We start from the raw sequence: 27,810 nt of genomic DNA on the forward strand, positions 1-27,810 counted from the left end.
GCTAAGTTAGTTGGACCACCTATGCTGTTCCTTAAATACATCACGTAGAACAACTTGTCCTTACATTGTTCACTATATATCCAATAACGGAGCACATCCCTGTGGTTCAATGTTACGGACAACAATATATGAGGAGACTCGTCGTCGAACATTAGTATGGGTGCACACTATCAAACATTGTAGGAAGAGCCAACAAAATTAAGCTTTAGTAAAACCACAAGACAGCACAGTGACAGAGATACATATATATATACGATTGTACGTCGCAGCTTGATCTTCGATATCATTGCGCCAGAAAACTTCAAACTCCTGACACATCATTCACCTCTATGGTGAATTTGTACTCCTTCGTAAATTTCCCTGGCGAGCCTGTCGGAGTAGCTCTTAAGCACACGTGTGTCTTCCAAGCTGTAAATGGGCTGTCTGTAAAATCTGTAAATGGGCTGTCTTCCATTAATACGACTTCCGATAATTAGTTTTTCTTTTTTTCGCTTAATCTGAGGGTCCCATCAAATGCCCATGTGTTTCTATTGATAAAATAGTTTGTTATTTCGAATGTGAAAGCAGTCCACAAGGTGTAATTCGACCGACGCATCCGCGAACCATGCTCCCGCGTCGCCCGTGCCATCTGCGTTGCACCATACACAGCAGCAGGAAAGTTCGCTCCGGTGGCAGATTGGCAGATGGAGACTGAACCAAGTTCAGGCTTGGATATTCTTGCCTTTCGCTCAACAAATTTCAAAAATTGTATGTATACTACCCTGCTTGCTTCTTAATATGAATAGCGCCTCAGCTCGATTTATACATGATGTAAAACCCCGAGACTAGGGAACAGGAAGGGACAGGCGCAAACACGAAACTTCGTGTTTGTGTCTGTCCCTTCGTGTTCCTTAGTCTCTGGGTTTTACATCATGCATCATCTTCACCAGCTCGCTTGTTTCCTAGCCATTTTTTCATTATCGATTTATACTTTTTGTTTCCTTGCTGCCAAGAAAAAGAATGGTTCTCTGGCTACTAGCAGTCGAACATTTACGAAGTAATTGGAATATTAGCAGTTTAGACATTCATGCATGAAAACCACTTCATAAATGTTGACTAAGATGGCATTTCTTACTGTGCTTGCTACTTTAACAGCTTTCGTGTTGTTGCCAACACTGTGTAATCAATGGCTTGGATGCTATAATCATTAAGGACCCTGGTTTTCTGCTGCGGCAACTTCCAAATTCTGCGGCACCGTCTTGTACATTCTGCAATTTTCCACGGCAAGCAGTCAACAGCTGCTTGAAATGGGAAACACATTATTTTCTTAGATATATATGGGAACAGAAATATTTTATACAATTACAGATTGAAATCACTTGTAGCTCAGCATCGCATACATAATATCGTATGTTCTCCTCTGACAATGACAAAGGTCTGTCACCTGCAATCATTTTATACCTGCTGAAAGATGTTTCAGCATCTGCAGAGTTTATAGGAACTTTACAGGAAGATTATAGGAAGGAGCTCACAACACATGCCCTGTGGAGCTTATAGGACACCCTTTTTGTTTCTCGGCTGTAGGCATTAACAGCACAAGAAAGATGAAGGGTCTCGTCGACGTCCACGGAAGGCACAAACGGTGCAAAAATCCAACACTGAAGTTTTCAACTTATTTAGTGACACCGGCTGTCTGTCTGAGCTCGTGGAAAATGGGTGAAAGTATGTTTGGCTTTGGGAATAGGGAAGTTAAAACTGGATTAACTGATGAAGGGAACCGGGGCTAATATTGAGATCGTGGGGATTTAGGGACTTAAATTTGGATATGAGGAATGATTCGCGATTTTTGCGCTTGATGTCTGTGTTGAAACCAGACTCTAGTAGCACAATTTTAAGATCATTATCAATGTTGTGATTCGGGAGGTTAAAGTGAATTGATACTGGAGATTGCCGGTGTAAATCCCTCGAACCCCGACATAAAGGCAAGGTCACTCACACGGCAGGTTCCTCTCCTCCTCCTCCTGTTTTCATTTTTTTCATTCTGTGGTCAGGTGGTATCCTGTGACTATGTAATGTACACCATGTGCCCTGTGTTTTTCACACCTGAAGAAATGTAGTCTGCTACATGAAAGCTTGTGTTATTAAATAAGTTGAAAACTTCAGTGTTGGATTTTTGTACTGTAGGCATTATTTAAGGGTCAAGGCAAACTCCCAGACATCAAATCAAAGTCCCCCGCTGCCACCGCTACACTGCACACGGGAGGGACGCCGCGCCTTCCTCAGGCGAAGTATGCACAATAAACTTGGGTTAACGTTATCTTAAGCTTGCTGCAATCTGTCTGTGCTGGTCCTGCAGCATGGGCAGTGTCGTAAAGCAGGCTTCACCCTCATGCACGGAAGCTTCAGGTGAAGCCCACTTTCGGGAGGTGCCGTTCGTATTCGGCGAATAGTCGGATATTCGGAAATCTGAATATTGGGTATTCGATTCATGAATGAAATAATTCGAGTGATTGATATTTGATTCGATTTTGAGAACTCGAATATCCGCACACCCCTAAAGATAAGGGATTGTGTGTACTGTGAAATTCCGTGCCTAACGAAGGATTCCGCGATGAATACCGGATTCCGCGATATTTCGCGGAATTGCGGAAAACCCGGTGTCTTAATAATCATGCAGCTCTATGGTGACAATTCACTTCTTGGCATAGGTACTTCGATTCTTTGTGAGGCCAACACTATAATAGCTAGCTATTGTGGGGGGTGACTCGTAGGGGGGATGGGGGGGACACGTAGATTCCTGTGAACAGTAATGAACCTGCAATGATAAACATTTCCGTAGAGCTATGCAAATAGCAAAATTTCCATTGCGAATAGTTTACGAACATTTCACTTACAGTGCAGGCAAATCGAATTCGAATAATTTAGAACAGCCCGTGGTGAAATATTTTTTGGTGTTGTGCTCATTAGATGATGTTCTGCTCTAAACATGTGAGCCTTTTCAGCCAGCATAACATATCGTGAGAGAAGGGTCCCTCTGTGTTGTGTACGGTAGACTGCATTAGTGGGATGAACTGCATTGAGAGTTCAGTCAACATGTTCCATGAAGCCTGTTTTGTGTGCATCTCCTCATTGCTATGTTTAGATTGTGAATTTCATAAACAAAATACAGAAACCGACACTGAAGATTTTTGTTTAAGTTTAATTTGTACAAGTTTTCGCGTGGAGGTCCACACTTCCTCAGGTACGAAGAGAAGTGTTGACACAATGAATGGTGACACAATGGTACAGTAAATTGCTGGGCAGATGCCCAGCAATTAATTGTACACAGACATGTGGCACCATATCTCTTTTCCCTTTCTTTGTACAGCATTGTGTTTAGTCGTGTATATGTCTATACTATATATACTTATGCGTGTCACCACTTCACTTTGTACCTGAGGATGCGTGGACCTCCATGCGAAAGCTTGTACAAATTAAACTTAAACAAAAATCTTCAGTGTTGGTTTCTGTATTTTGTTTATGTGATCTACAGGACTTGACTTCCCTCTTCATATATGCTATTGTGAATTTCCTGTACATTTCTTAGAAACTGCACATATTTCCATCTGTTACTGAACACAACTCTCAAAGTTGGGATTACATTTTCTGGAACCTGCAATGTCCAGACTGTAATGTTGACCATGAGCTTGCAAAATTTGTAGACTTTAGTGACATAATATTGTTGTGACAGAATATTGGGCTTCATCTAACGCTTGAGAGTAATGAGGAGAAGCCGACTGGCAGAATGGAGCCGCACACCAGAAGAACAATTGCAGTAATGTGAAGTGGGCTTCACCTAACTCTTAGATGTAATGAGGCGAAGCCCACATGCAGAATGGCGATAACGATACCTTACTTCAGTACCATTCGAAAAATATTCGAAAAATTTGAATACTGAAAATAGGTTGTGAATAACATTCGAATAGCATCAAATATTCGTTTCGTATTCGAAATTTTGAATATTTACACAGCTCTACTTTCCGGAATATGCCCACCACTACCACGCGCATTAAGAAAGGTTATATTCGTGTTCCGTTATGTTTCTTCTGTAGCGTAACACTTATTGTGGACACATGTGTGGGGTGTATTCAGCATCCACGAATGTTTTATGTGTGTACCTGCTCACAGTCAGGCTTGCATAGAGAAAAAGTTATAAAAATGACTATGTGTGTAGCTATCCACATGACGAATCATACTCTAGACTCACAGCATATGTAGACTCATATCTGATAATCCAATTTCCTGATAATTCATGATAAAATGTATAACTTGTTGGAGCTTGACAGAGCCTTGCCGTAACATAAGTAGGTATGCTGAATGGGAAAAAACGACCCGATCGGAAAAGTGGAGACCTTCGAAGTTGTCTTCAGCCATGGGCTTTCTGACTTCACTCTTATGAGTGAGATGTGAACAGATAAGAAGCTCCGTGTCCTAGACATGGAGCGTAAGTTTGAGCCCCAGCACGTCTGTTGGAAATACGAGCTCCGTTCCAAAAAGAGACTGCTACCCTACTCCATGGCACACTCCAAACTCCTGATATACTTCCCATTCACGATATACCAACTTGCCCACACTATTGCCTTAACTTGGTATTCTGCTGTCTGCGTAAAATTAATTATTTCTTTGAAGAAACGCAATCCATAATTATATGAGTTCCGTAGTATAGAAGTCACTATTTATATGACATAAATATTGGTTCATGCCAAGCACTGGAGCAGTTTGATGCCATACAACCAAGAAGCAGTTGCTGAATTTTGAAATTTGAGGCTGATTTTTTCTAGTTCGAGGTCCCAGTCAGCTGGAAAAGATTATTTTGGATTTACTGTGCTATGTCAAATTAACTAGGTTTTATCGTTCAATGCAGCTCGCCACGCCTCTCAACCTCGTCTCCGGTTGAAGCAGTGCCTGAAGTACCCCGGTGATGCACACTACGATGACCGAGCTTTCAAGGAACAATTGGATCCCAGCTTGCTTCTGTGTAGCCTCACAGGTGATAACACCATGTTCATATGTTTTGTGTGGAGGAGTACAGAGAACAAAACTTGCATCTATCTAATTTTGCTGCCTTGATAATAATGATCAGCCAAGCTCGTTCATTATGATCTTCACTATCACAATAATTCCGACATTATGATCACATTTCTGGTTCCTGTCCGCTTGCCCATTGAAATGCATGTAAGCAACTGTTTCATACAATGCAAGTTGGGAAGCACTTCTGCACTTACCATGACTGGAAGTCTCCCGGGTGAACAGTAAAGCGTGCAAAAATAGAGAAGTGAGGTTTGATTTTTGAATTAAAAACTGAGTATGGAGTCCTGCTGATCGGGGGCTGTTAGCCGGCAGGATGTTGTACGTTTGCGCTACTACATGTGTGAGTCCTCTTTACAGATTACAACAGCAAAAAGAAGCAGGATGTCTTCCAGCAGCAGTGGTTGCATTGTCAAGTGTGCATGAATGAGAAGTTGGGTTCCCAGTTTCTGGTGTTTTTTGGCTGCAATCACTACTTCTGCAAGGAGTGCATGAGTTCCTTCTTTCGCATTCAAATTGAAAGTGGCTCAGCAAGCTTCCTCAGATGTCCACAAGAGGGCTGCACATCACAGGCTTCACCACCACAGGTATGTACTTTGTTAACACTTTGTTAATGCGGATTTCACGGCAGTTGCGGACCATGCCGTGTACTTACTTTTTGCAGTAACTAGTTACTTTTCTACAGAAGTAACTTGTAACTGTAACTATAGTTACTGCTTTTCGTTAAAGTAACTAACTTTCTCAGGCATTGCAATATTTTCCAGGCATCAGTTCTCTAACGTCGTTTCATTGACGCCTCAAATACCATACTCATACTCAAATCTCGTACTCATGTGCACCCAGGATGGTCTTAGACTAACTCCCACTGTGCTGTTAGGACCCATGGGAAATCTTCTGTTTATCACACGGTATAACTATGCTTGGACAGTACACGTGCTAGAACAAAGTTTTTTGAGAGACATATTTATTAAGCTTAAGTGCAGCTGTAACTAGTTGCATTTCAAAAAAGAGTAACTGTAGCTGAGTTAAGTTAGCTGAGTTGTGTAGCTGAGTTAAAAAGAGTTCGTTACTGAAGGATTCAGTGCAAAAAGACAAAACGATAAAAGAAGACAGAGAATGTTGTACTGCTCGCGACACAGTTGTCTGAAATCTCCTGCCAGTATTTCTGTAGCCCATATTTCCTTGATTGCCATCAAAAATGTTGTTGCACTATTGTATTCAAAGGTGGACCATATGCTGCACGTGTTTCTTACTCACAATAAATGATCTCGCAACACCTCGAGATTTGAGAATGGATAAACCACGTGGTGCCGATTTCAGACAACCGTGTCGCAAGCAGTACGTAGAATTCAGCTTAACTGTGGCCGGGTGTACGTAGCACAAACAGGCAGGTGCATGTCTCTGTTCTCCAATCTTCGATCGCACTCATGCTGTCAAGAAGTGCAAAGTCCAGCTTGTAAGAGAAATCATTGAAGTGGCAGAGATAAGGGCAAGTGGTTCCACAATCCACATGCATCAGCGGAGCATTAGTCTTTCTAATTTAAAAAGAATTGGAATTTTTACTTAATTTGTAGCTACCCTGACTTGAGATATCTAATCTTGCTCATTCCTTGTTTTTGTCTTCTTTGGCCTTTTGACATACCTTCTTCTAGCTTCTCCTAACACACGCATACGTTAGGTGAAGCCACCTTGTGGAATGCTGACTCGTGATGTTGCTAGAAGTTTTCCAGATATGTTCCCTCTACGTGTTCTGGTCGTTGTTTTCCTAAGCTAGTGTGATGTCACACAGCTTCTCGGTTTATTGTTGCGAGGGGGGTAAAAAGGTCAAAACGGAGATAAGGTTCCATTCCGTGCCCTGTAATCCCTGTGATCTTATCTCCTCCACCAAAGGGAGAGTCATTGCTTGCATTGCACTGTACTGTGCATCTGTACCATTGAGGTCGTTACAAATACCAGCCTGAAATAAATACCAGTCGCAGGATAACGCGATGAAGTCGCGCACGAAAGTAGCAGTGCACAAATTATGCACATTTTTATTTTCACAACATTTTTAGTGAAAAAGTGGGGGGGTGCGCAAATTATGCAAGTAAATACGGTACCTGTTTGTTAGAGGCTCTAGCGCATGTGTGATCTTGAGCCTCCGGGGGATACCTTCTGCCATCGAAGTTCAGTTGAGAGTAGTGCCTGTTGTGTCTGTGTCTCTTCTATCGTATCGTCTTTTCATGCTAAATTTTTCGGTAATCATGTACCAACTAGCACAACATTCCCCGGTTCTCAGTAACTGTACCTTAGTTCTTTTTTTTTTAGTAACAATACTCATACCCGTGACTGTTCACAAACAGAAAATGTGGGTCCTGTATGTACAGGCCTCTGTCCTACCTCTTCCCCCAAATTTGAAAGAAACAGTGACAAGGCATTAGCTTTTGTTTTTTGGGTTGACCTTGGGAAGACATTGGGTGGGTTGGCATACAACACTTTGAGGCCCATTGATGCAGAGTGATAGAAAACTACAGGTTCGTATGAGGGTAACCCTCATGAAACAGTTTATCGAACAACATTGCAATCGCAGTTTCTAAGACAATGTCATCTCCTGTGAAGTGTACTCTTTCTGTTAGCTATATCTTAGCTGCCATGCTTTTGTAGCTTTTTCTCTTTTGTGTGTGTGAATAGCAGTCTGTTGAAATCAGATGTGGGTGTTCTCACGAGAGCAGATGAGGGTGAGGACATCCTCACCTCACATGTACTGGGGTGAGGTGAGGGATGATTTCCCAAAAGAAGATTAAGTTGACTTGAGGTGAGGGGAGGAAGGATTTCCCAAAAGTAGATGGATGTGAGGTGAGGAAAATTAACAAAAAAACATATTGAGTTGAGGTGAGGAGAATTTCCCAAAAGTAGATCGAGGTGAAGTGAAGAAAATTTTCCAAAATAAAGATTGAGGTGAGGAATGATTTCACAAAACAAGTTTGAGATGAGGTGAGGAAAATTATTAACAAAAGAAGCCTGGGAAAAGGTGATTTCCCAGAAGAAGGTTGAGCTGAGGCAAGGGGAAATTTCTAAAAGGACATTTGAGGTTAGGTGAGGCAGGAAAAGAGACAGGACTCGGGACAAGGATGAGAACTTCGAAATTTGCTTCTGTTTCAGTGATTGCAAGTCGTCCTGATACAAATCATGGTTAGCGCTAACTACTTTGGTCAACTTGGTTAGTAGAATAAGGAATGCAGAATTATTTTTTTTGCAACATGATGTCTTGTGCCTGACCAGAAGGCCTATTGCTGAATGAGGTTAGAAGTCATGGTAGCTTGTATTTTTTAGAGAGGGAATTGCTATGCTACATGAATGAATCATCGGGAAGCATTAAAAAATCTTTTGTTCGAGCAGCAAGACATGCGATCTTCTGATGACGTTCTGCTTCAACAATAAATTTGTTTCAACTCGAATCTTTAACAACTTCCGATCAAGAAGTAAAGGAAGAGAAAGCGTTCGGTGACTCAGCGTCTGGGGGAATTTTCCAAATCCCATAAGGTCTGGTACCATGAACACAGACGGACGATCTTTGTGAGTGGGGTTTCTAACAGCATCATTTAGCAAGATTGCTGCTGCAGTGCGCACTGTGACGGGTGTTCCTAGTAGCGGTTCCGTAGCCGCGAAATTTCTTTTCCTTTTTTTTGTGGGGTTGCACAGTTTCTGTCACCTCTTTGAGTGACAAGTTTCTGGTATTGTATCTAATAGAGGTTATTGTACCTTCTGCCGCAACTCGGAAGTCGGAACTATCAAAACAGACTAGTCCATTAGGACAGTACTTCCCTCTTCCTCTAAAAAAGAAGGGCAAACATATGTGCTTAATAGAATGGTTTAGCCACAGACTAATTTACACACAGACAGAGACACTAAGATATGCTCTTAGGTGGGAATGCAGAGAAATGGTATGAGTCAGGTGAAGTGATGAAACGTTTATAGAAGGCAGACGTGAAGAACAGAAGTCGAGTGTGAGGTGAGGAAATCTTTTAAAGGGCTGAGAGGTTGAGGTGAAATTTTTTTAGAAAAAGGTGGTGGTATGTACGTGACAAAAACATTTGAAGGAAAAGTTGAGGTGAGGTGTGGAGAAACATTTGAAGAAAAGGGTAAAATGAGGAAAGATGACATTAAGAGGAGGTGAGGTAAAGAATAGTTTCAGGACGGGGGTGAGGTGAGGAGACAAGGAAAATATTTTCAGAAAAGGATGAGGTGAGGAAAATGTTTTCAGGATAGGATGAGGCAAGATGTGGAAAAATTACCTGAAGAGAAGTTGAGGTGAGGACAATTGCGTGAAGAGAAGGTGAGGCGAGGAAAACTTTCCGGGAAAATTTTGAGGTGAGGCAAGGTAAGGAGAAAGATTTAGGGCAGAAATTGAGGTGAGGGCAAAATTTGTGAGGACGTTTGACCAGCTCTGGCCAACACTAATGTAAGTTGTTCATAGCCCTCTTACATGTAGCTTCACATTGGCAGTGTCATGGTCCTTGATCTTGGAGGTGTTAGTACTGTTTGAATCAAAATGAGTTGAGTTATGTAAGGGAAGTGAAGTGAGTGACTCTGTCTACGGCTGTCATAAACTTAATTACAGACAAGTTTCCTGTCGTATCTTCTTTTTTCAGGTGAAGGAACTGGTAGGGGAAGCACTGTGCAACAAGTATGAAGCAATGCTTCTGAGCACATACCTAGACACATTGGCAGACCTTACGTACTGTCCTCGGCTTCACTGTCAGTGTCCTGTCGTGCTTGACCCTGACCTCACCTTGGCTGAATGCCCATCGTGTCACTTTGTTTTCTGCATATACTGCAAAATGGTATACCACGGTGTGGAGCCCTGCAGACTTAAGCCAGGTAAGCCAGCCACTTCAGATCTACCAGCTTTGTTTAGCCCAAAGGAATTCGCAAACTGGGTTCCGTCATGTCGTACGAGAGGTTCTGTGGCCAGTCATCCAGGCTTTCGGAATGCGCACAGTAACATGCCGAGAGCACGACTGCAAGACGGAAGCTTCATACTATGACCGGCCAGTCACGTCTGGCCGTGGAAGTGGGAAAGCGTTTGGGATTGGTCAAGAGCAGGAAGGAGAAGAATGCTTTCCCTTTCTCTGTTTCCTGACACATGTTTTACAAGGTGTACCGTAACATGATGTCTCCCCATGGGGGATTCACCCATGGGGAGATAGGAGTATTGTTCGGGAAGGGGGCCACGGTTTTTGTTACAAACCGAGGGGTCACCACATATGTGCCACGACTCTAGAAGCTTCCTGGGTCCCCATCTTGGTGAGACAGGCAGAAAACGGAACACTCGTTTCAAAGAACATAAACGGGACATAAAGAGCGCGACCCACGCCACACGGTTTAAGACGGAGCTTACAGAGCATTGTTGGGACACGGGACATTGTTTCGACTTCGACAACGCGGTGACCTTGGTTCGCGAACAAGGATGGGGACCCAAGAAGCTTCTAGGGTCGGTTTGTACTAAAAAACGTGGCCCCCTTCCCGAACAATACTCCCATCTCCTTAAATAGCGACCGGTTGTATGATCTCTCATCCAGTTTGGCACTGATGATGTCCGTCGCATGACGGACGAAACATCTGAGTAAAACTCGTTATTTTGTTATGTTAAGTCGGAGTTCTCTACTTTTTGTTCAGTTATGTCGTCTCCCGGCTTTTGGAGTATTTTTGCCTCTTTAACAGTGTCCCCTGATTTGTATTGAACTGCAAGCTTTCGAAAGGCAATACTACAAAACAATCTTGTTGCAATGTGATTTATAGCAGCGGAATCATTTTATGTACACATATGCATTGCTTTGCTTGTATAATTGCTTGTACAGCTTGCCTTGGATGGCCACAAGACCTTGTCAGGCCCACAGCCCTCCCCAACAACACCGAATATCTTCTGGACATACGAATAATGTCCTAAAGGATTCGTACATCCGAATTGCTATCACGTATCACAATATCATTGTACATCCGATGGATATCACTCAGATCGGACGTGTGAATCTGTTAGGATATTATTCGTACATCCAGAGGATATTCAGTGTTTGGGTTTGGTCCAGCCCGATGTATTTTGGAAAATAGAGCCGAGTTGTTCAGTGTTCACGCATTAATGAAGTGAAACGGTATTTTTCAGACGAACGCCGGGAAATCCGGGACCGATACGTGGCTGCTACGGGAGCAGAGAAGCTGGAGATGGAAAGGCGATATGGAAAGCGGACCCTTCAGTTATTGGTCGTGGAGAGTCTTTCACAGGACTGGATGAATGAGAACAGCAAAAAGTGCCCCCACTGTAATGTTTCCATCGAGGTATTTTCGTCTTTCCTCTACTTCTCTGCCATTGACCATATTTGTGGAACGTTACACTTGAACCATGAACTGCTATTTTTTAGAGTGTCAGTACACGAAACTGAGAGAACCATTCTTGGTATGCATTCACCAAACTAAAATTCAGGATTTTGAGATTTGTTTCGTCAAGCTCTTGGGTACAATCCGGTGCCCATACTTCTAGGGCCTCTTGATCGTTTCTGTCCCAAGCAAGTCTCTTAGTACGGCATTCTTGCAGGTCACTTACTGGCAGTCCAAAGACCTTTTGCTTCAAACACGCTCTGAGGTTGCATCTCCGCACCAGATAATTACCCTTTGCAAATTCTCGAAATGAAATACTCAGGATGCTCCTGTCATGATTCCTTGATGATGTAGACTAACCCTAACCCAACCCAACCCAACTAACCCAACCCAACCTAACGCTACCAGAGTAGTATGCATTGCAGATTTGGTATGTGGTAGTCACTGCCCCTGGTAAGCTACTGTTAATGTCCCAGCGAAGCATAGAACTCGTAAGAAGAGAGGCTAGAGGAAAAGCTGAGAGAGAGAGAGAGTAATGGGGGAGAGAACAGGACTTGTACGGGGGCAATACCTCCTCCCAGCGTTGAAGTCTGGGTGACGGTCGATACGGTGGATTCGGCCACAGCCTTTCCACACGTGTACGCCAGTCCGCTTCGGCGCCCTGCATCCAATCCACTCCAATCCAAGTCGTGCTTCCTTCCGTTGGGCTCAGTGTGCCATGCCGTGTGCGAAGTGAGTTTGTTTTTCTGCTGTCATCGTGTGCGCATAGATTGTTTCTTACTCCGTAAGGAACGGGTATTGTACTGTTTAAACCTTATGCTGTGACACGCGTGAATGGTGCACGCTTGTAGGAGACAGCATTCATAACACGTTAGGCTTACCATATCTATCATGGCGGCTCGCTGGTTGAGATGCCCTTCTTCGCTGGCTTGGTTTCTAGTTATTATGAGAGTTCTATGCAGAGAAGAGAGGAAAAACAAATATGTGCTCGGTCTTGTGATGACCCTATGGGCACCGTGCACTAGTTGGAGGGCACTGCAATCTCTTGATCGACAGCGACACCCGTGGCGATTTCGTGCGTAACGGCCTGGTACTGATCAGATATCAACGCCTTCATGTATGGAGTTGTGGTGTGTATGTGTGGCGATGGTTTCCTCAATTTTATATATGTCGGCTTTGGCTCTATTAGCCCGTGAGAGCGCATCTGTGGAAGTGGTTTGTAGAAAGGGCATCTGCTGCGCATTTCAAAACATGTGAAATGTCTCAGAAGTAGTTTTCCCAGATGGAACATCAAAGATGACTGCACAGTGTCTAGCACAGACAAGCATGTAATATTTGTGGCCTGTATTTACTTGGAAGTTGAGTACATATTTATCCGGAAGGGACTACCAATTATTGACTACAAATCTGAGACCAGCTACGTCCAGTACCCCCAATATGAGGATGGAATACTTGCACTGAAGAATTCGTGTGAATACTATAGTCAACTACAAATTGGAATGTACATTATGAAGGTAGCGGAAACATCTTTGTTATTTCTTTCTCATACATAGTTCGTTAACGTGATGGTGCACTTGTGATGATTTGTTTTTTTGTCAACTCGTTCCGAAGCTTGACACATTCTATTTCACGCAGACGTTGCTCAAGGCAGGGTATGCCCTTTTAGTCCATTTGTGCCTGCATTTGAAACACTGTCATAAAAAAAAATCAATCAATCAATCAATCAATTTTATTTCAGGATGTCAGGGATGTGATTGCTGCGCCAATTGCGCCAAACTGCGCCATTGGCCCAGCCCTGCTACATCCTGCTACAATTTACCCAAATTTTAGTAATCGGCGCCGAGCCTGTGCCAAACGTTGAGTTTACGCTGCTTTCCAGAATCGCGCCTCCGTCATCGGGGGAAAAAACATGTGGAACGCGTCGGGACTTGCCCTTCCCCTCCCCTGCTGTTTGGAGCTTTCGAGCGAGATGGGTGAGGGTGAGGACAGTGACTCACCGGTCACGTGAAACGCTGTCGGTGTACGCGTCTCTCGAAATGAATGCAACAAACGCAGTAATGTGCGTATGAGCGACCCTCTGAGAATGTCACTCTCCAAACTGAAATGTAAGTTAAGAAGTAACAAAGGCATGGTTCACCTCGTGTGCACTTAGTTGAACTGTGGGGTCCATTCATGCGTAGGTCGTTCCACGAAGTTCAACGCCGATATTCTCAACGAAATCGACGAAAATGGTGACCGAATATCAGTGTGGTGTCGTCAGGGTTCTCCCGACAGCGGTTTTTGTATCTTGTGCAACCAGAGCATCAGTTGCAGGCAACACGGCGGTGCAGCCGTCAAACGCCATGCAGGCTCCAAGCGACACGTCGAATGTGCCAAGCAGCACCGGGACGACTCAGGAATACTGAAACGACCGAAGAATGTGCAGCAAGGCTTGGACTTCACGTGCAACAGGGGGGCCCTGTAAACGAAGTAAGGCGTCGTACATTGTGTCTGATGGCCTCGGGCCTCACTTTAAGAAGCTAGTTGTGGAAGAGCTCAACAGACCATCTGTCTTCTACGCAATCGCTGCGGACGAAACACCCGTAGTGTAGCAGCGGTGCCAACAGCTAGATATTGTTGCAAGGTTTTATTCTGATGTCACGAAAGAAGTGGTTGTTGAACATTTGAAGTCCTTTCGGCTGGGTTCCGCGACGTCTGATATAGTGCTCAACGAAATCGCCAAGGCGACTCGGGACCTTCCGCAAAATAACCTGATCTGCTTCTTCAGCGACGGACCTAACGTGATAGTAATAAGTTGCTCCTCATGACCCGAGCCCGTTCATACACTTTCCCGCGCCGTGCTCTCCGCAGCAGGGATGAACTAACCAGGGGACGACTTTGTCGGTAGCGAAGGAGGCACAAGTTTATTGTACCAGCATATAGCAAAATCACTTGTTACGCGACATGACAATAACGGCGCTACCAAAGCGTCGGAGTAGGGGCTGCGGAGGTAGGAGGGTTCATCCACTCAGCCGATGAGGGATGCAATTTACCCGTCTACTCCAACTCTCCAGCCAAAACTGCCCAGCGAACTCGCGCTGGCTTCCGCCAAACCTCGGTTGTCCTTGGCGGCTCAACTGGCCAACACCGGTTCCGTGGTTGGCGCCCTTGAATCCCTGCCTTCAGGGACAAGAGGAATTCCTTCCCTATTATACTTCCCTCGTGCGATGGGGATTTAGAGTCTTTCTAATGAGTGCGAGCCGACGTTCTGGAGCCACCTCTCCGCATCGCGGTGTATACATAGGCGACAGGCGACCCGCACTTACACCTCCGGCCGAAGATCGTTGGTCGGACCTCCGAAGGGTCGACCAACGTACATGACGAAATAGTGCTGGTCGCAAGTGCTACCACAAGTTCCACAAATATAGTTCGATAAATGAATATAGGTAGTTCAGTTCACACACAGGAAACGCCCACACACACAAAAAAGGGTTCGTTCAGTGTTCTTGAATACAAGGAGTGCCTCACTGACTTACAAGCACTTCACACACAAGAGCAGCTCAGTACTCTTCCGCGCCCGCGAGTGCGCCGTCACGCATCTGCATGGCCGCCATACGCGAGGTCCCCGTCTGTGACGTGTTGATCCCCGATTTCATTATCTAACCGAGAGAGCGCGTCGGCGTTGCCGTGCGATTTCCCTTTTCTGTACTTTACAGTAACGCGGTACCGTTGAAGAGCAAGAGCCCATCTGATCAACTTGGAACTGTGGAGCATGTTCGCGGTGAGGTACGATAGCGGGTTGTGATCCGAAATCACGAACACTTCAGCGCCGAACAGCCAGTTGTCGAAACGCTTTAGCGCCCACACTATGGCGAACGCTTCCTTTTCGATTGTTGACCATCGTCTTTGGGTAGGAGTGAGCTTGCAGCTGGCGAACTCTATTGGTACCTCTGTATCCCCTTCCATCTGGGCTAAACAGGCTCCGACGGCATAATCGGACGCGTCGGTATACAACCAGTATGGTTTCGACAGGTCAGGGGTCGCGAGAGCGGTAACTGAACACAATGCGTTTTTCAGCGCGTCGAATGCATTTTGTGCGCTTTCTGACCATGGTACCACGTTTGGTGTCCCCTTGCCGGTCAACTCTGTGAGGGGTAACGCCAGTTCTGCATACTTAGGTATATATTCCCTGTAGTATCCAAAAAGGCCTAACGCACTTCGTACGTCACGCTTGGATATGGGCCGCTTTAACCCCCTAATTGTAGCCAGCTTCGACGGGTCGGGCGCGTGTCTGCCCGAACCAATTACATGCCCGAGGTACGGTACCGATGGCTGTGCTATCTGACATTTGTCTCCCGCAATTGTGAACCCGGCCGCCAGCAATTCGCTGAAAACTGCGCGCACGTGTCTCACGTGGTCCTCCCACGACTCCGAAAAAATCGCGATATCGTCTAAGTACGCCGTGGAATATTCTCGATGACGGCGCAACAAGTTCACAATGCGCTGGAATGTAGCAGCGGCATTCCTCAGCCCGAAGGGCATTACGCGCCATGCAAATTGACCTTCGTGCGTGACAAATGACGACAATTTTTGAGAGTCCTCGGCCAACGGCACCTGCCAATACCCTCGCCGAAGATCTACCACTGTTGTATGAGCAGCGCGACCTACTTTGTATATCAGCTCCCGTGTCAGTGCCATCGGGAACGCGTCCTCCTTAGTCGCTGCGTTCAGAGCGCGGTAATCCACGCAGATACGGGTTTCCCCATTTTTCTTTGAGACACATACAATGGGGTGCGCATGTTCACTTTCTACCGGGTATATAAGCCCCTGGGCCAGCAGCTCATTCACCTGTCTCGTGACCTCTCCCTTTAGTGTTTCCAGGATGCGGTAGTGGTGTGGCCTTCTAGGCGTCTCGCCTCCCTTCAGCTCTATGCGGTGTTCCCCAACCTTCGCGATCTTTGTTTGGGTTCGGAACAGCTCCCGGAATTCGCGGAGGAGAGCACTCATTTCCCTTTTTTGTGCCGATGCGAGGTGGTCCAATTTCTGGTCCGGGACGCCAATGACATCTCCCTCCTTATCTGGCCCAGAAGGCGCATAACTAATTTCGCCGAAATCTTCCTCGGATTCGAAGAGGACTCCTACCTGTCCCACTCTCGCATTGTATCCGCGCAGCTTATTAGCGTGAACGGTTCGTCGCTTTCCGTCGGCATCCTCTATGACGTACGAGTGCTGGCGCTCCTGCTTTAATACGGTATAGGGACCGCTCCAACGCGGGTGCATTTTGTTCGGGGGGGGGGGCGGCGTCGTGAAGTAGGACCTGTTGCCCTTCCGCGAATTGCTTGTCCTTAGCAGCGCGGTTGTAATATCCCGTATAGTTTCGCTGCCTCTTTTCACTAACCGTTTCTGCCATTTCTGCTGCTCTAGAGAGGTCGTCTCTCAGCTGACGTAGGTACTCGGCGGGCGCTTCGCGTAGCACATCCGGGACGTCGATTTCGTCCGTCCACGAACGCTTCAGAATCGTTAAGGGCCCCGTCGGTGACCTACCGTACAGCAACTCGAACGGGGCCACGCTGGTAGTGTCGTGTGGCACTTCCCTATAGGCCCAAAGTAGGTACGGGACGAACTCGTCCCAACCCCGTCCCTCACGCTGGATCACGTGGTAAAGCATGTTCTTAAACACCCTGTTCCAGCGCTCCACTGACCCATTACTCTCTGGATGCTCCGGGGTTGAAAATCTAGGAGTGCATCCTAGTTTCTTGAGCATCTCCTGGGTCAATGCAGCAGTAAAATTGGTCCCCCTGTCACTACAGATTATTTCTGGGATGCCCGTACGACTGAAAACCTCGAGCAGTGCATCACACGTTGCTTTTGCTGTCAGTGACCTCATACATATGACCTCGGGCCACCTTGTGTGTAGGTCCACCGCGCACAACGCGTATCTATGGCCGCGGGACGACGGTGGTTCGATGGGGCCTATGATGTCTACATTTATGCACTGAAACGGTCTCTCAGGGCGCGTGAGTGGCGTTATCGGGATGCGGTCATCCTTACGTTTATCTGCCCTAACTTGGCACCCATGACAAGATGCACAGTGTCGCCTAACATCAGCCTCGATACAGGGCCAATAAAAGCTGTATTTTATGCGTGCGGTAGTTTTGCGAGCGCCCAGATGTCCACCCCACGGGGACTCGTGTGCGAGTTGCAACACTTCACTCCGTCGCGCCTGCGGCAACACTAGCTGCGCAACGGCCCTTCCCATTACCTTATCGCTGTGGTAGAGAATCCCGTCTTGCAGATACATTCCGTTCCTTCCCTTGGTCGTGTCTTGGAACGCTTCCGTGAGTGTAGCGTCTGCTATTTGCGCTCTCTTAAACTCGTCGGCCCTAGCTACGGGTTTATCATACCCCTCGTCCTCTCCTGCACTACCGCTGTGGCCTGCGCTCGTCAAACTGACCTCATTCACTCGCGCCGCGTGTACCGGGATCTCGTTGGTGCCGCCACTAGTTGTGTCGTTCCCCCATAGCGTCATCCAAACTTCGGGGGTCAAAAAGTCGTGCATATCCTCAGCCCGATTGCCCGGGTGCGACTCTGTTGGCGTCTGCGCTCGGGACGTCGCTCCCCACTTCTGAGCGTTCAACTGTTCGTGCCCTTCCCCGTTACCAGTGGTCGGCGTGCTATCACTCGGTACCCCAAACAGTTCACTCTTCGCACGACTACCGTAAACCGAGTCGCTGTGACAGGCCTTTCGCAATGTCTCCCAATCGTCGGCTGATAATAAACAATCGGTCCTGGGAGAGAGCTCGTCGGTTATGGCGCACAGTATCGACACGCTGTCGTCGATCTCGCTGGGGTTATTGTTTACCGCAAGTAGCCTAAGCGGGAGGGTGGCCAGCTTAGCTTTGACCTTGTTGTCGAACGCGGACTCTAGGACAATGGATCCACCCCTTTCGCCTATTCCGCTCGGAATCACGCTCTCTCTCACGACGGTGATTTCGCTGCCCGTGTCGACAGTTGCGTCGATGGTCCGATTTCCGCAGAGAATTTGGGTTTGCTGAAGAGGCGAAAGTGGGGCGCCGGTCGTTCCAAATATTGCCACACGAGCTGTTAGCGGAGCTGCGGCCCCTGCCCCCATTAGCCCATTCGAAGTGTTCGGCGTTCCGTAGCTGGCCGCACCTGCGCGACGCAGACGTGGGCAATCGGCCCTTCGGTGGCCAGTGCCGCCGCATTCGAAGCATGCCCTCTGATTGTTACGCCCGCGAAACCGGCCTTGGGTTCTCGCGTTTGGTTGCTCGCGCACTTGCGATGCTCCGGCTTGTTCGTTACGCTGGGGTCTCGGAGTCACCGCGTCGAGGTCCTCGAGCGAATGCGACACTTGAGTAGCCGCGGGGTTGGGGAGTTTCCTCTCCGCTTCGTCGTGTACGGCGAGAAGCTCGGCAATTTTGAAGGCGTCTAGCCATCCGTCACCCTCTCGAAGCGTTACGTACTTTAGTGCGTTTGTGCCGATCGTTGTTTTCAGCTGATCTGCAACTAGCAATTCCACTAGTTTGTCTATGTCCTTAATCTCTCTGGCCTCGATGTAGTGCGTCAGGTAACTACCGAGACGCCTTGCGAACTGTTTCCAGGTCTCCTTCTTTTCTTTCGTGGCACTGAGAAACCTCCTCCGGTATTCACTAGGCGAAAGTCTTAATTCTTTGAGTACTGTCGACTTAAGGGACTCAAACGTGAACTGTTCGCCGTCCAGCCTGGAGCAAAGATAGCCCATTTTACTAGCGATTACTGGGTACATTAAATGTGCCCTGACGTCTGCAGGTACCGCATATTTCTCGAAGACTCGCTCTACCGTATCGAACCAAACTGGCGTTTCCGCGTCTGCCGGAAATTTTGGTATAGCTCCCTGAAGCATCTTAGAGAAATATCGCAACGGGTCGTTCCCGTAACTTTGTCCTCCCGACAGAGACATTCTGTCATCTTCTCGCGCATCAGCTGCTCGCCTCAACTCCTCCAGTTGGACCTGCAACATAAGTTGTTGCGTCTTCTCTTTTTCTATTGCCAATTTCGTACGGAGGTCTGACGCTTCAGTCTCCGTGTCGCTCACATCTCCGCCATCGGGTGCACTTTCGGTGCTCCCATCACCCGTCTCCCCGTCTTTCGCGCTTCGCGTTTTGGGACCTGCCATTGCAGTGCTAGCGTGCCGTCGCCCCCAAAACGAACGAAGAGAAAGAGCTCACCTCCAATCACTGCTTTGCCTCCTCTTCCTGTGGTCGCCGTAGCAGCCTTCAGCACTCCACCGATGCTTTGTCACACCCAGTGACCCTGTATGTGCCGGTGCCGAAGTTCACGTTGCCAGAGGGAACCGCTTGAAGCCTTACACCACAATGTCGATGTCTTCGAGCTTCCGCAGATGATGGAGCGCACTTGCTGAGAAGAACTCGGGGCAGGATCCAGTCGACTGCGCCAGTAATAAGTTGCTCCTCATGATCCGAGCCCGTTCATACACTTTCCCGCGCCGTGCTCTCCGCAGCAGGGATGAACTAACCAGGGGACGACTTTGTCGGTAGCGAAGGAGGCACAAGTTTATTGTACTAGCATATAGCAAAATCACTTGTTACGCGACATGACAATAGCGGCGCTACCAAAGCGTCGGAGTAGGGGCTGCGGAGGTAGGAGGGTTCATCCACTCAGCCGATGAGGGATGCAATTTACCCGTCTACTCCAACTCTCCAGCCAAAACTGCCCAGCGAACTCGCGCTGGCTTCCGCCAAACCTCAGTTGTCCTTGGCGGCTCAACTGGCCAACACCGGTTCCGTGGTTGGCGCCCTTGAATCCCTGCCTTCAGGGACAAGAGGAATTCCTTCCCTATTATACTTCCCTCGTGCGATGGGGATTTAGAGTCTTTCTAATGAGTGCGAGCCGACGTTCTGGAGCCACCTCTCCGCATCGTGGTGTATACATAGGCGACAGGCGACCCGCACTTACAGTGATGAAAAGCTTGAAACGAAAGATGAAGGAAACGCACCCAAATATGCTAGATGTAGGCGAGTGTTGCCTTCATAAGGTTCATAATGCATTTGGGCGTGGCTTAGACGCCTTTGGATCAGATGTTGAGGCAGCAGTGGTGGACCTATATTATTTCCTCAAGAATTCTGCTGTGCAGAGTGCCGCAGTGAAAGCACAGTAGGAAGTGGTTGGGCTGCCTGAGAATGTCTTCCTCCGTCGCTTAAGTTTGAGGTGGCTTACACTGGGGCCTGCAGGGAGTCGACTGATTGAGCAGTTCTCGGCAGTGAAGAATATTGTCATGTCGGAAAGCCAGTGTCGTTCAGGAGGGCAGCTGCGTGAACGGTTGTGGAAGGCGTTCTCGAACAAGGACTTCTACCCAAAATTGCTTTTTGTCAGGAATGTTGCAGACATTTTCACAGAATTTCTGACTTTGTTTCAACGCACTGAACCCTTAGTTCATCAGCTGTATGACGAGGTGGTGGCTCTTGTTCGAAAACTTTGTGGGCGATTCATGAAATCTGAATCATAGCGCGGTGGAAAGGGCAGAGAGCTGCCCTCGCTGCAACCTCAGTCAGCTGTAAATTGGAAGGCAAAGGTTGAGGTTGGGGAGGACACAGAGGCACCTATGTCATCACGGGACCCAGCAGAGAAAAAAACATTCAGGTTGGGCGCAAGAAGCTTCTACATCAAGTGCACTACGTACCTCCTGACACTACTACCTTTTGACAATGCTGTGCTACGAAGCCTACGCTGTCTCCACCCATCGTCTACGGAAAAGGAGAGCTCGTCCGGTGACTTCAGAACCCTAGCAACGCGTCTCCCACAAGTGATTCAGCCTCCTGATGTATCGTCCATGATGGATGAATACACGTTGTTTCAACTTGAACCCATCGAAGCACTATCGTCTGCAAGGCTGCAAGGCTGCAAGGCTCTGCAGGCAAGGCTGCAAGGCTACTGGAGCAACATCTTTGCACTGAAGAGGGCTGACAGCTCAACCAAATTTCCTCTGTTGTGCAGGCTTGTAAAAGCCTTGCTGTGCATCCCCCACGGCAACGCACTTGAGAGAGGATTCAGCGAGAACCGTCATATTCTTCAGGAGAGGGCACGGCTGACAGTTCAGAGTGTCAACGGTATATGGCGCATTGTGTCATATGCTAAGAGGCCTGGAGGTGACCCCAGCCGCTTTAAAGTCACACCTGCAGTGATTAAGGCAGTTTGAGGCACATACAAGGTGTACCGGGAGCGTGTCGCAGGAGAAGAGGAGCTGGCGAAAAAACGACTACGTGCTGACATTGCACAGGCAGTGCCAAGCAGTCATGAGCAAGATGACCTGCAGAATGAGGTGCTCTGTGCTAAAAAAATGCTAACCAATGCTGAGTTGCTCATTGAACATGGCGTGAAGTCAAAGAACTTTGAGGATATTGAAAGTGACCAGACCTTACTTACACAAGGCAAAGCGAGGCTAGCCGTTGCATTGGAGAAACTGGTACTGAAGAAGAAAAAAGTGTGCATTTTTAATCACCTGCTTACCTGTTGGACTTGCTTACTTTTGCAGATATTCCAGGGCGCATACGCCTCTAGTCAAAGTGAGCGGCAGCCAAAGCATGTCATTGTACTTAATATATTTATCATCTTGTGTAGTTTCCAAAGCTAGTTACTTTGTAGTCAAGTTGACGGTTTCCCTGCATTTTTTTGGGGGAGAATTAGTTGTGAGCCAACTTAGAACTGCAATAAAAATGCGACACAATAGGAACTTTTTAGAGCTGTATGTAGTAAGTTATTCTTATCCGCACAGCTGAGGTGCAAGCACCACACTGGCATGCAGTAGTTATACTTTAATAGGGTTACGTCACGCCTGCTCCAAAAGCTAGTTTCGCTGCTCCCAAACACAATTTTGGCTGCTCCAAAAGGTGCTCCAAAATGACTTCGGTCAATCACATCCCTGGGATGTAAATAAGGCATTTTTAATTGTTCCCAGACGGAAATATAATGATAACAATAACGTTTTATTAGTGCCTAAGAACGGCCACAGTGGCCTTTGTATAGATGCACATAGCATCATACACATTGTTACAGATTGCAACATTCAAGAAATAGCCAGCAATATCATGCAAAAAAAAACAACAACAACAACAGATAGTTGCTGTTACCGCAAGCGCACGATTACATCTTTTTTGGAGGATGAATAGGATGGAGAAAAAAATCCACATCACTTAGAAAGCGAGATCGTAAGATTTGGCAATGTATAATAACATCATAGGGACAGAATATACCTACGTAAAACGATGACTGATTGCGAAACACAGCTCAGGGAGCACGAATATTCCCATATTCCCCTGTATTAGCAGGCAAGCTGTACGTTGAAGGGAGTCCAGGCTTCCAAAAGCCTAGTCTTCGCCGGCACACCACAAAATTAGGGTCCGAGCAAAAGATATAAATACTGGTGTCTGACGCATAGCAGACTTTAATTTTAGCCAAGCTCCACCATATTCATTCGTCTTGCTCCAAGCACCGTGTACTTCGCAATTGTTTCGCGCAAGCTGCCGTGCTATGAGCGAGAATCTTGAATTGGGCGAGATCGAATTAGCGAGGTTCTACTGTGCTTGACCGTCGTACAAACCCTATCCTGTGTCGACGACGATCCTGCTCGTACCACATATGGCAGGCGAAAACTTGACGGCAAGTTGCCTCTCCTTTACACTAACTTGGCTGCTGTGGCAGCCTACCACATAGAATTAGTTTCCACTTTTTTGTCTCCTTTGACTTTCTATGCGGGCAGCTTTAAATTAATCGCTCCTTTCGAACAGCGAAACTGGCACAAAATTGCTCGCCGCTGCTGGCTGGTACCAAGCCTTTTACGCCGCGTTTCCCCTCGAGGGGGCATTTCTATCAACAGAAAACTCTAGCACACGGCGCCCATGCTCTGCCTGAGACAAAATGTAGAGCCTCGTGTTTTAGGGTTAAACCCAGTAGAACATGTTTTTGCCTCCCGAGTTGCATCATCGTCACTTTAGGTAAAACCTGAAAAACCATGGAAGCGAAAAGAAACCCGCGTGTGGTAGCATAGGGGATCAAAACCAGTCTTGGAGTGGGGTCGACAGGCTTGCGCGGTGTCCCCACTGGTTTCCCCCTCCCACCTGCCCCATCCAGCGCCATCTATTGAATACAGAGATAACCTTGTCCGGCGACCCTAAGGCCATCTGTGCCGTAGTGCATGTGCATAAGCTGTTGCGAAAAAGGTCAATTGTGTCAAATTGCTCTCCGCATTCGTTGTGCAGCAACATGCTAGGCATGTGCTTCGTCCCTTTGTCAACGGGCCAGCAACGAATCAAGGCGTCGTTCTCGACGCCTTGATTCGTCTTGATTCGTCATTCGCCTTGATTCGTCGAGACTGTCTTGCATTTTTCTCTCACTGCACCTTAGCATATTTGCTCTTCTGCTCGATTTTCTGTTATTCAATGAGATGGTTTTTTGGTTGTCGCATGGCCGCCTTTTGTGGTAAAACACAGCACCTCTGCCATGTGGACTGATACTGCGCCGCAAGCTGCGCTGGCAGGGAGTTTGCAGGCTGCGCCGTGTGCCAATGCTCTACACCTTGCTGCTCCGATGCCTTACCCACAATGCTATCTATCACCGCTCAGTGCTACTAGTCAGTTTTCACTCAGATTGCACAGGAAATCCTAGGGGTAGTACCACAATAATTTTATCACATTAAAAACATCTGTGGTATGAAGGAGGTATGAAGGCAATCAGAAGTGTAAAGTTGTCCATAGTAGTACCATAATGTCTAAGTCAGTCAAGTAACTAGATACAAAGCTCTTTGTGAAGTCACTGGGAGCTTGCAAGCTTTCCCATCCCCACTTGTGGGAGAGCTGACATGCGGCGCTCCGTAACGGCATGAAGCCGTAGCCATAGCCGTAGTCGTAGCCAAAGATGCTCGATATTCTGTGCATTCACGTTTCATGGCGAGAACACGTGGACGTTCAGCGCTTCTCGCTTCGCGGACGCCAGTGCGGCCCAGCGATCCCTCTCCTGCAAGTGGGACACAGGCTTTCAGCTCCAGGCGGAAATTGTAATACTTTGTTACCGCCCCTTTGTTGTGTGAGAGAATAAATATAATGAACAACCAAAACAATTTTTGGGAAAAAAATTACCTTCAGGCGTAACTGTACAGTCGAACCTTATTAATACGACACTCGTTAATACGACATCCCCGCTTCTAAGACCCTTTTTCTCGGGAACTGTTTCCTCTCAATGGCCTCCGCATGTAACTCTTGTTCGTTAATATGACATTTCGTTTATATGACAATGACCCATTTTTTCCGCACGACTAGGGGGTGAACACGTGTACATTATCCTCGTTACTATGACCGTTGGTCAATGAACCGGCAGTTCTCCTGACCTATAATGACTAAAACGCGGGCCCGCTTTCGGGGTGATTCATGATGCCCGTGTCTGACGTCCTTACAAGAGCAGTGTCCCAGGTCACATGGTCATTGACCTGCTGCAGTGATGTGGCATTCATCGACCATGTCTGAGAAGCGCAAACGAACAGAGCTGACTGCTGTAATGAAGAAGCAGATATGCCTCAGAGTCAAGGAGCGACCACACACCCACTTCTTTGAGCAGCCTAAGGACGTACAAAATGTGCTCGCCATTGCCAGTGCAATTGTGTTTTTAGAAAAAATGCAGATTAAGAATTGCACTAAGCAAACATACTTGTCACCTTTTTAAAGTGGGACTCCGCAACGAAATCACCACAAAGATTGTGACATAGCGGTAGCCGTTGGGGTGTCAGGAACATACATACGAAATATTGCGTTCCCAAAGTGCGCAGAATTTATTTGAACGAATTATTACGAAGTGAATGCTTCGCCTTCGTCGTTCCCCCGTGACGCGAGAGCGCGCGAGTTATGCTGCTGCGTCTTTCGAAAAGGGAGGGCGATCCTCACCATGAACTCCCTTACATCATGTAGCGCAATGCAAGCAATGACTTTCCTTTTGGTGGTGGTGGTGGAGATAAGATAAAAGGGATTGAATGGCCCGGAATCTTATCACCTTATCTCTGTTTTACCTTCCTCTGGGCGAACTGCTTTGCGTTTTGGCTTCGGTTTGGTATTGTCATTACTTATGAATAAATTACTTGCACAAAATGAATGCGAATGTTGTAATTGGTATCACGGGAGCAGTCTGTGTTCGATATGATGCTCACCTAATTTTTTTCGAATCCTTGCGAAGTCTCCCTTTAATGAAATAGTGTTATACATTCTTTTAAAATGCCTCATTATTCGTGTTCTGGTGCCAGCTTACCGCATTTTCTACTTTTCAAAGCTTAACGTAAAGGGTATGGTGTTTGTTAATGTGACAGTTCGCTTTAAGACCAAAATCCGCAGGAACGGCCGTGATCATATTTACGAGTTTCGAAGGTACATCAATGTTATGGATTGTAACCACTTCGTATTTAAAAGCACCTCTTCTAAAACTGACGGAAACTGAAATTGATGACAAGCACACTGCAGCAAAAAATAGTATTTTGCTGTTACATCATTTCTGAGCCTCGGAGAAAAGCATATCTTACAAAATGGTCTCTGCCGGCCGTGCTGCTCTTGCTGCTGCTGTTTGCTCCCCATGCTGGAGTGTTAAACCTGTGCCTTCCTTTGCTTTCTTTGCCTGGTTCACGTTATGCTGCATTACTAAAAAGAGCCTAGGTTTGATTGATTGTTGACAGCTGCCCCATTTTTTCCCTGTCTTTTCATGTCAGACGTGTGTAATATCTTAATCGGGTATAGCTTGATATTTCGATACTGCAAAAAGGGGCATTTCATCATGTGTGCTTGTCTTTTGGTCTGCACATCTGGTTTGCAACCAAGCACATAAAAAGTAATGTAGTCAACCGTAAAAAAAGTGGCCAAGTCAACAGCAATCAAACCTACTGTCTTAGGTAGGTAGGTATTTTATTTATTGGTAAAAACAAATAAACAGTTTTTTCAAAGGGACCGCAAGGCGCACCTGAAGTGATTCATCTTATTGAATTCGTTCATTCTTAGTGATTCATATCCGTGTTGTAATGTGAAGCAGGAAAAGAAAACCAATACATGCAACACACTTTCTAGCATGGGGAGCAAATAATAACAATGGACTGCAACACATGTGTGATGAGCTGACAGAGACCACTTTGTAACATACATATACTATTATCTGAAGGTCACATATCGTATACATATGCTTCTTGTAGCGGCATCGGGGGGATGGCTGGTTTTAGCGTCACAAATTCGCAAATGTGTTTGCTAATTATCGCATACAAAATTAAGGTGCACTTTTGTTGACTGTTATAAACTTTCACATTGACAAAATACATTATTGCACCCACTTTCTCTGAACAGAAGCAGGATGGCTGCAACAAAATGACATGCTGGCGCTGTGGCACTCACTTCTGCTGGTTATGTGTTACAACCCTCAAGTCCATCTCCAACCCTTATCAGCACTTCAATGATCCTGCCTCACCCTGCTTCAACAAACTTTTTCACGGTGTCGAGGGACTCGAAGAAATTGACGACGTACATGACATCGGGGAGTTCCTGTAACCTTTTTTTTTTGCCCGTGTCTGTGTGTTCTGTGTGACGTTTTTCAGCAGTCGTAGCTTAATTTGCTTTGTATTTCTCTCAAAATTTCTAGTAAATGTGGGTGACCGTGTACATATCGCCATGACAGCTCATGTGTACTTTTGAGTCGCCTCTGCCGTTTTTGTTCCTCTCGGAGTGGGGGATTTTTTTGTTTTTCTACTGTTTCTTAGGAATCTGACAAAACTCAGTATATATAATTTGCTTCTTCTGGCTTTTATTTAAAAAAAGTTTAGGTACAGCTTTCCTCTTTTTGACGTGGAATAGTTTTTGTCACCTATGAAGCTGCTTGTGTCTATCCGTGTTGCAGTGTCAAATAATGCAGTCACCAGGTAATTAATTTATGTACATAATATATACCTTCAAATATGTACCCCCAATATTAGAGCTTATGACATAATTTCTGTACCAGAAGAGGTCCATAAGTGCTCTGCACTTAGAACAGAAAATTTTGCATCGTAGCATGGTGTGTTGAAAGGAACATGCATACAAGCTTTTGCTTGTACACAAACGGGGTGATGCGAATAAGGATAGACGCTGCCAATGTCGTAGGAACTGGCCATGCATAAAAGTTACGACAGCAGTTTCCTTTCTTTCTCTTCATTATTAGACTTTCTCTGCATTACCTGATGACTGTGTTATCTGAGAGTAACACCAAGAAGAAGAAGAAGAAAAAAGAAAAATAATATTTTTTCTGTTTACCGAGTCATGTAAAGGCTCATTGCTAAGGAAAGTCCGATGATTAAAAAAAATGCTTTCGCCTCCTCATTTGTAGACATTGTTGCACCTCTTTATGGGAGCTAAACACTCTCCT

At 46.4% G+C, this 27,810-nt stretch overlaps 1 protein-coding gene across 1 annotated transcript in view; it reads left to right on the forward strand.

Moving 5' to 3' along the window:
• The window catches only part of LOC135394560 (E3 ubiquitin-protein ligase RNF14-like), a 40,200-nt gene extending 13,121 nt beyond the window's left edge, over positions 1-27,079 (forward strand). The window contains exons 5-9 of the mRNA XM_064625360.1: positions 4,883-5,008; positions 5,407-5,633; positions 9,678-9,906; positions 11,189-11,361; positions 26,760-27,079. Coding sequence (XP_064481430.1) covers positions 4,883-5,008; positions 5,407-5,633; positions 9,678-9,906; positions 11,189-11,361; positions 26,760-26,960 — 956 coding nt within the window. The 3' untranslated portion in view covers positions 26,961-27,079. The remainder of the gene's footprint in view (positions 1-4,882; positions 5,009-5,406; positions 5,634-9,677; positions 9,907-11,188; positions 11,362-26,759) is intronic.
• Positions 27,080-27,810: the final 731 nt, after the last annotated feature.

Source organism: Ornithodoros turicata, chromosome 5 (genome assembly GCF_037126465.1).
Source record: "Ornithodoros turicata isolate Travis chromosome 5, ASM3712646v1, whole genome shotgun sequence".
Taxonomy (NCBI): domain Eukaryota; kingdom Metazoa; phylum Arthropoda; class Arachnida; order Ixodida; family Argasidae; genus Ornithodoros; species Ornithodoros turicata.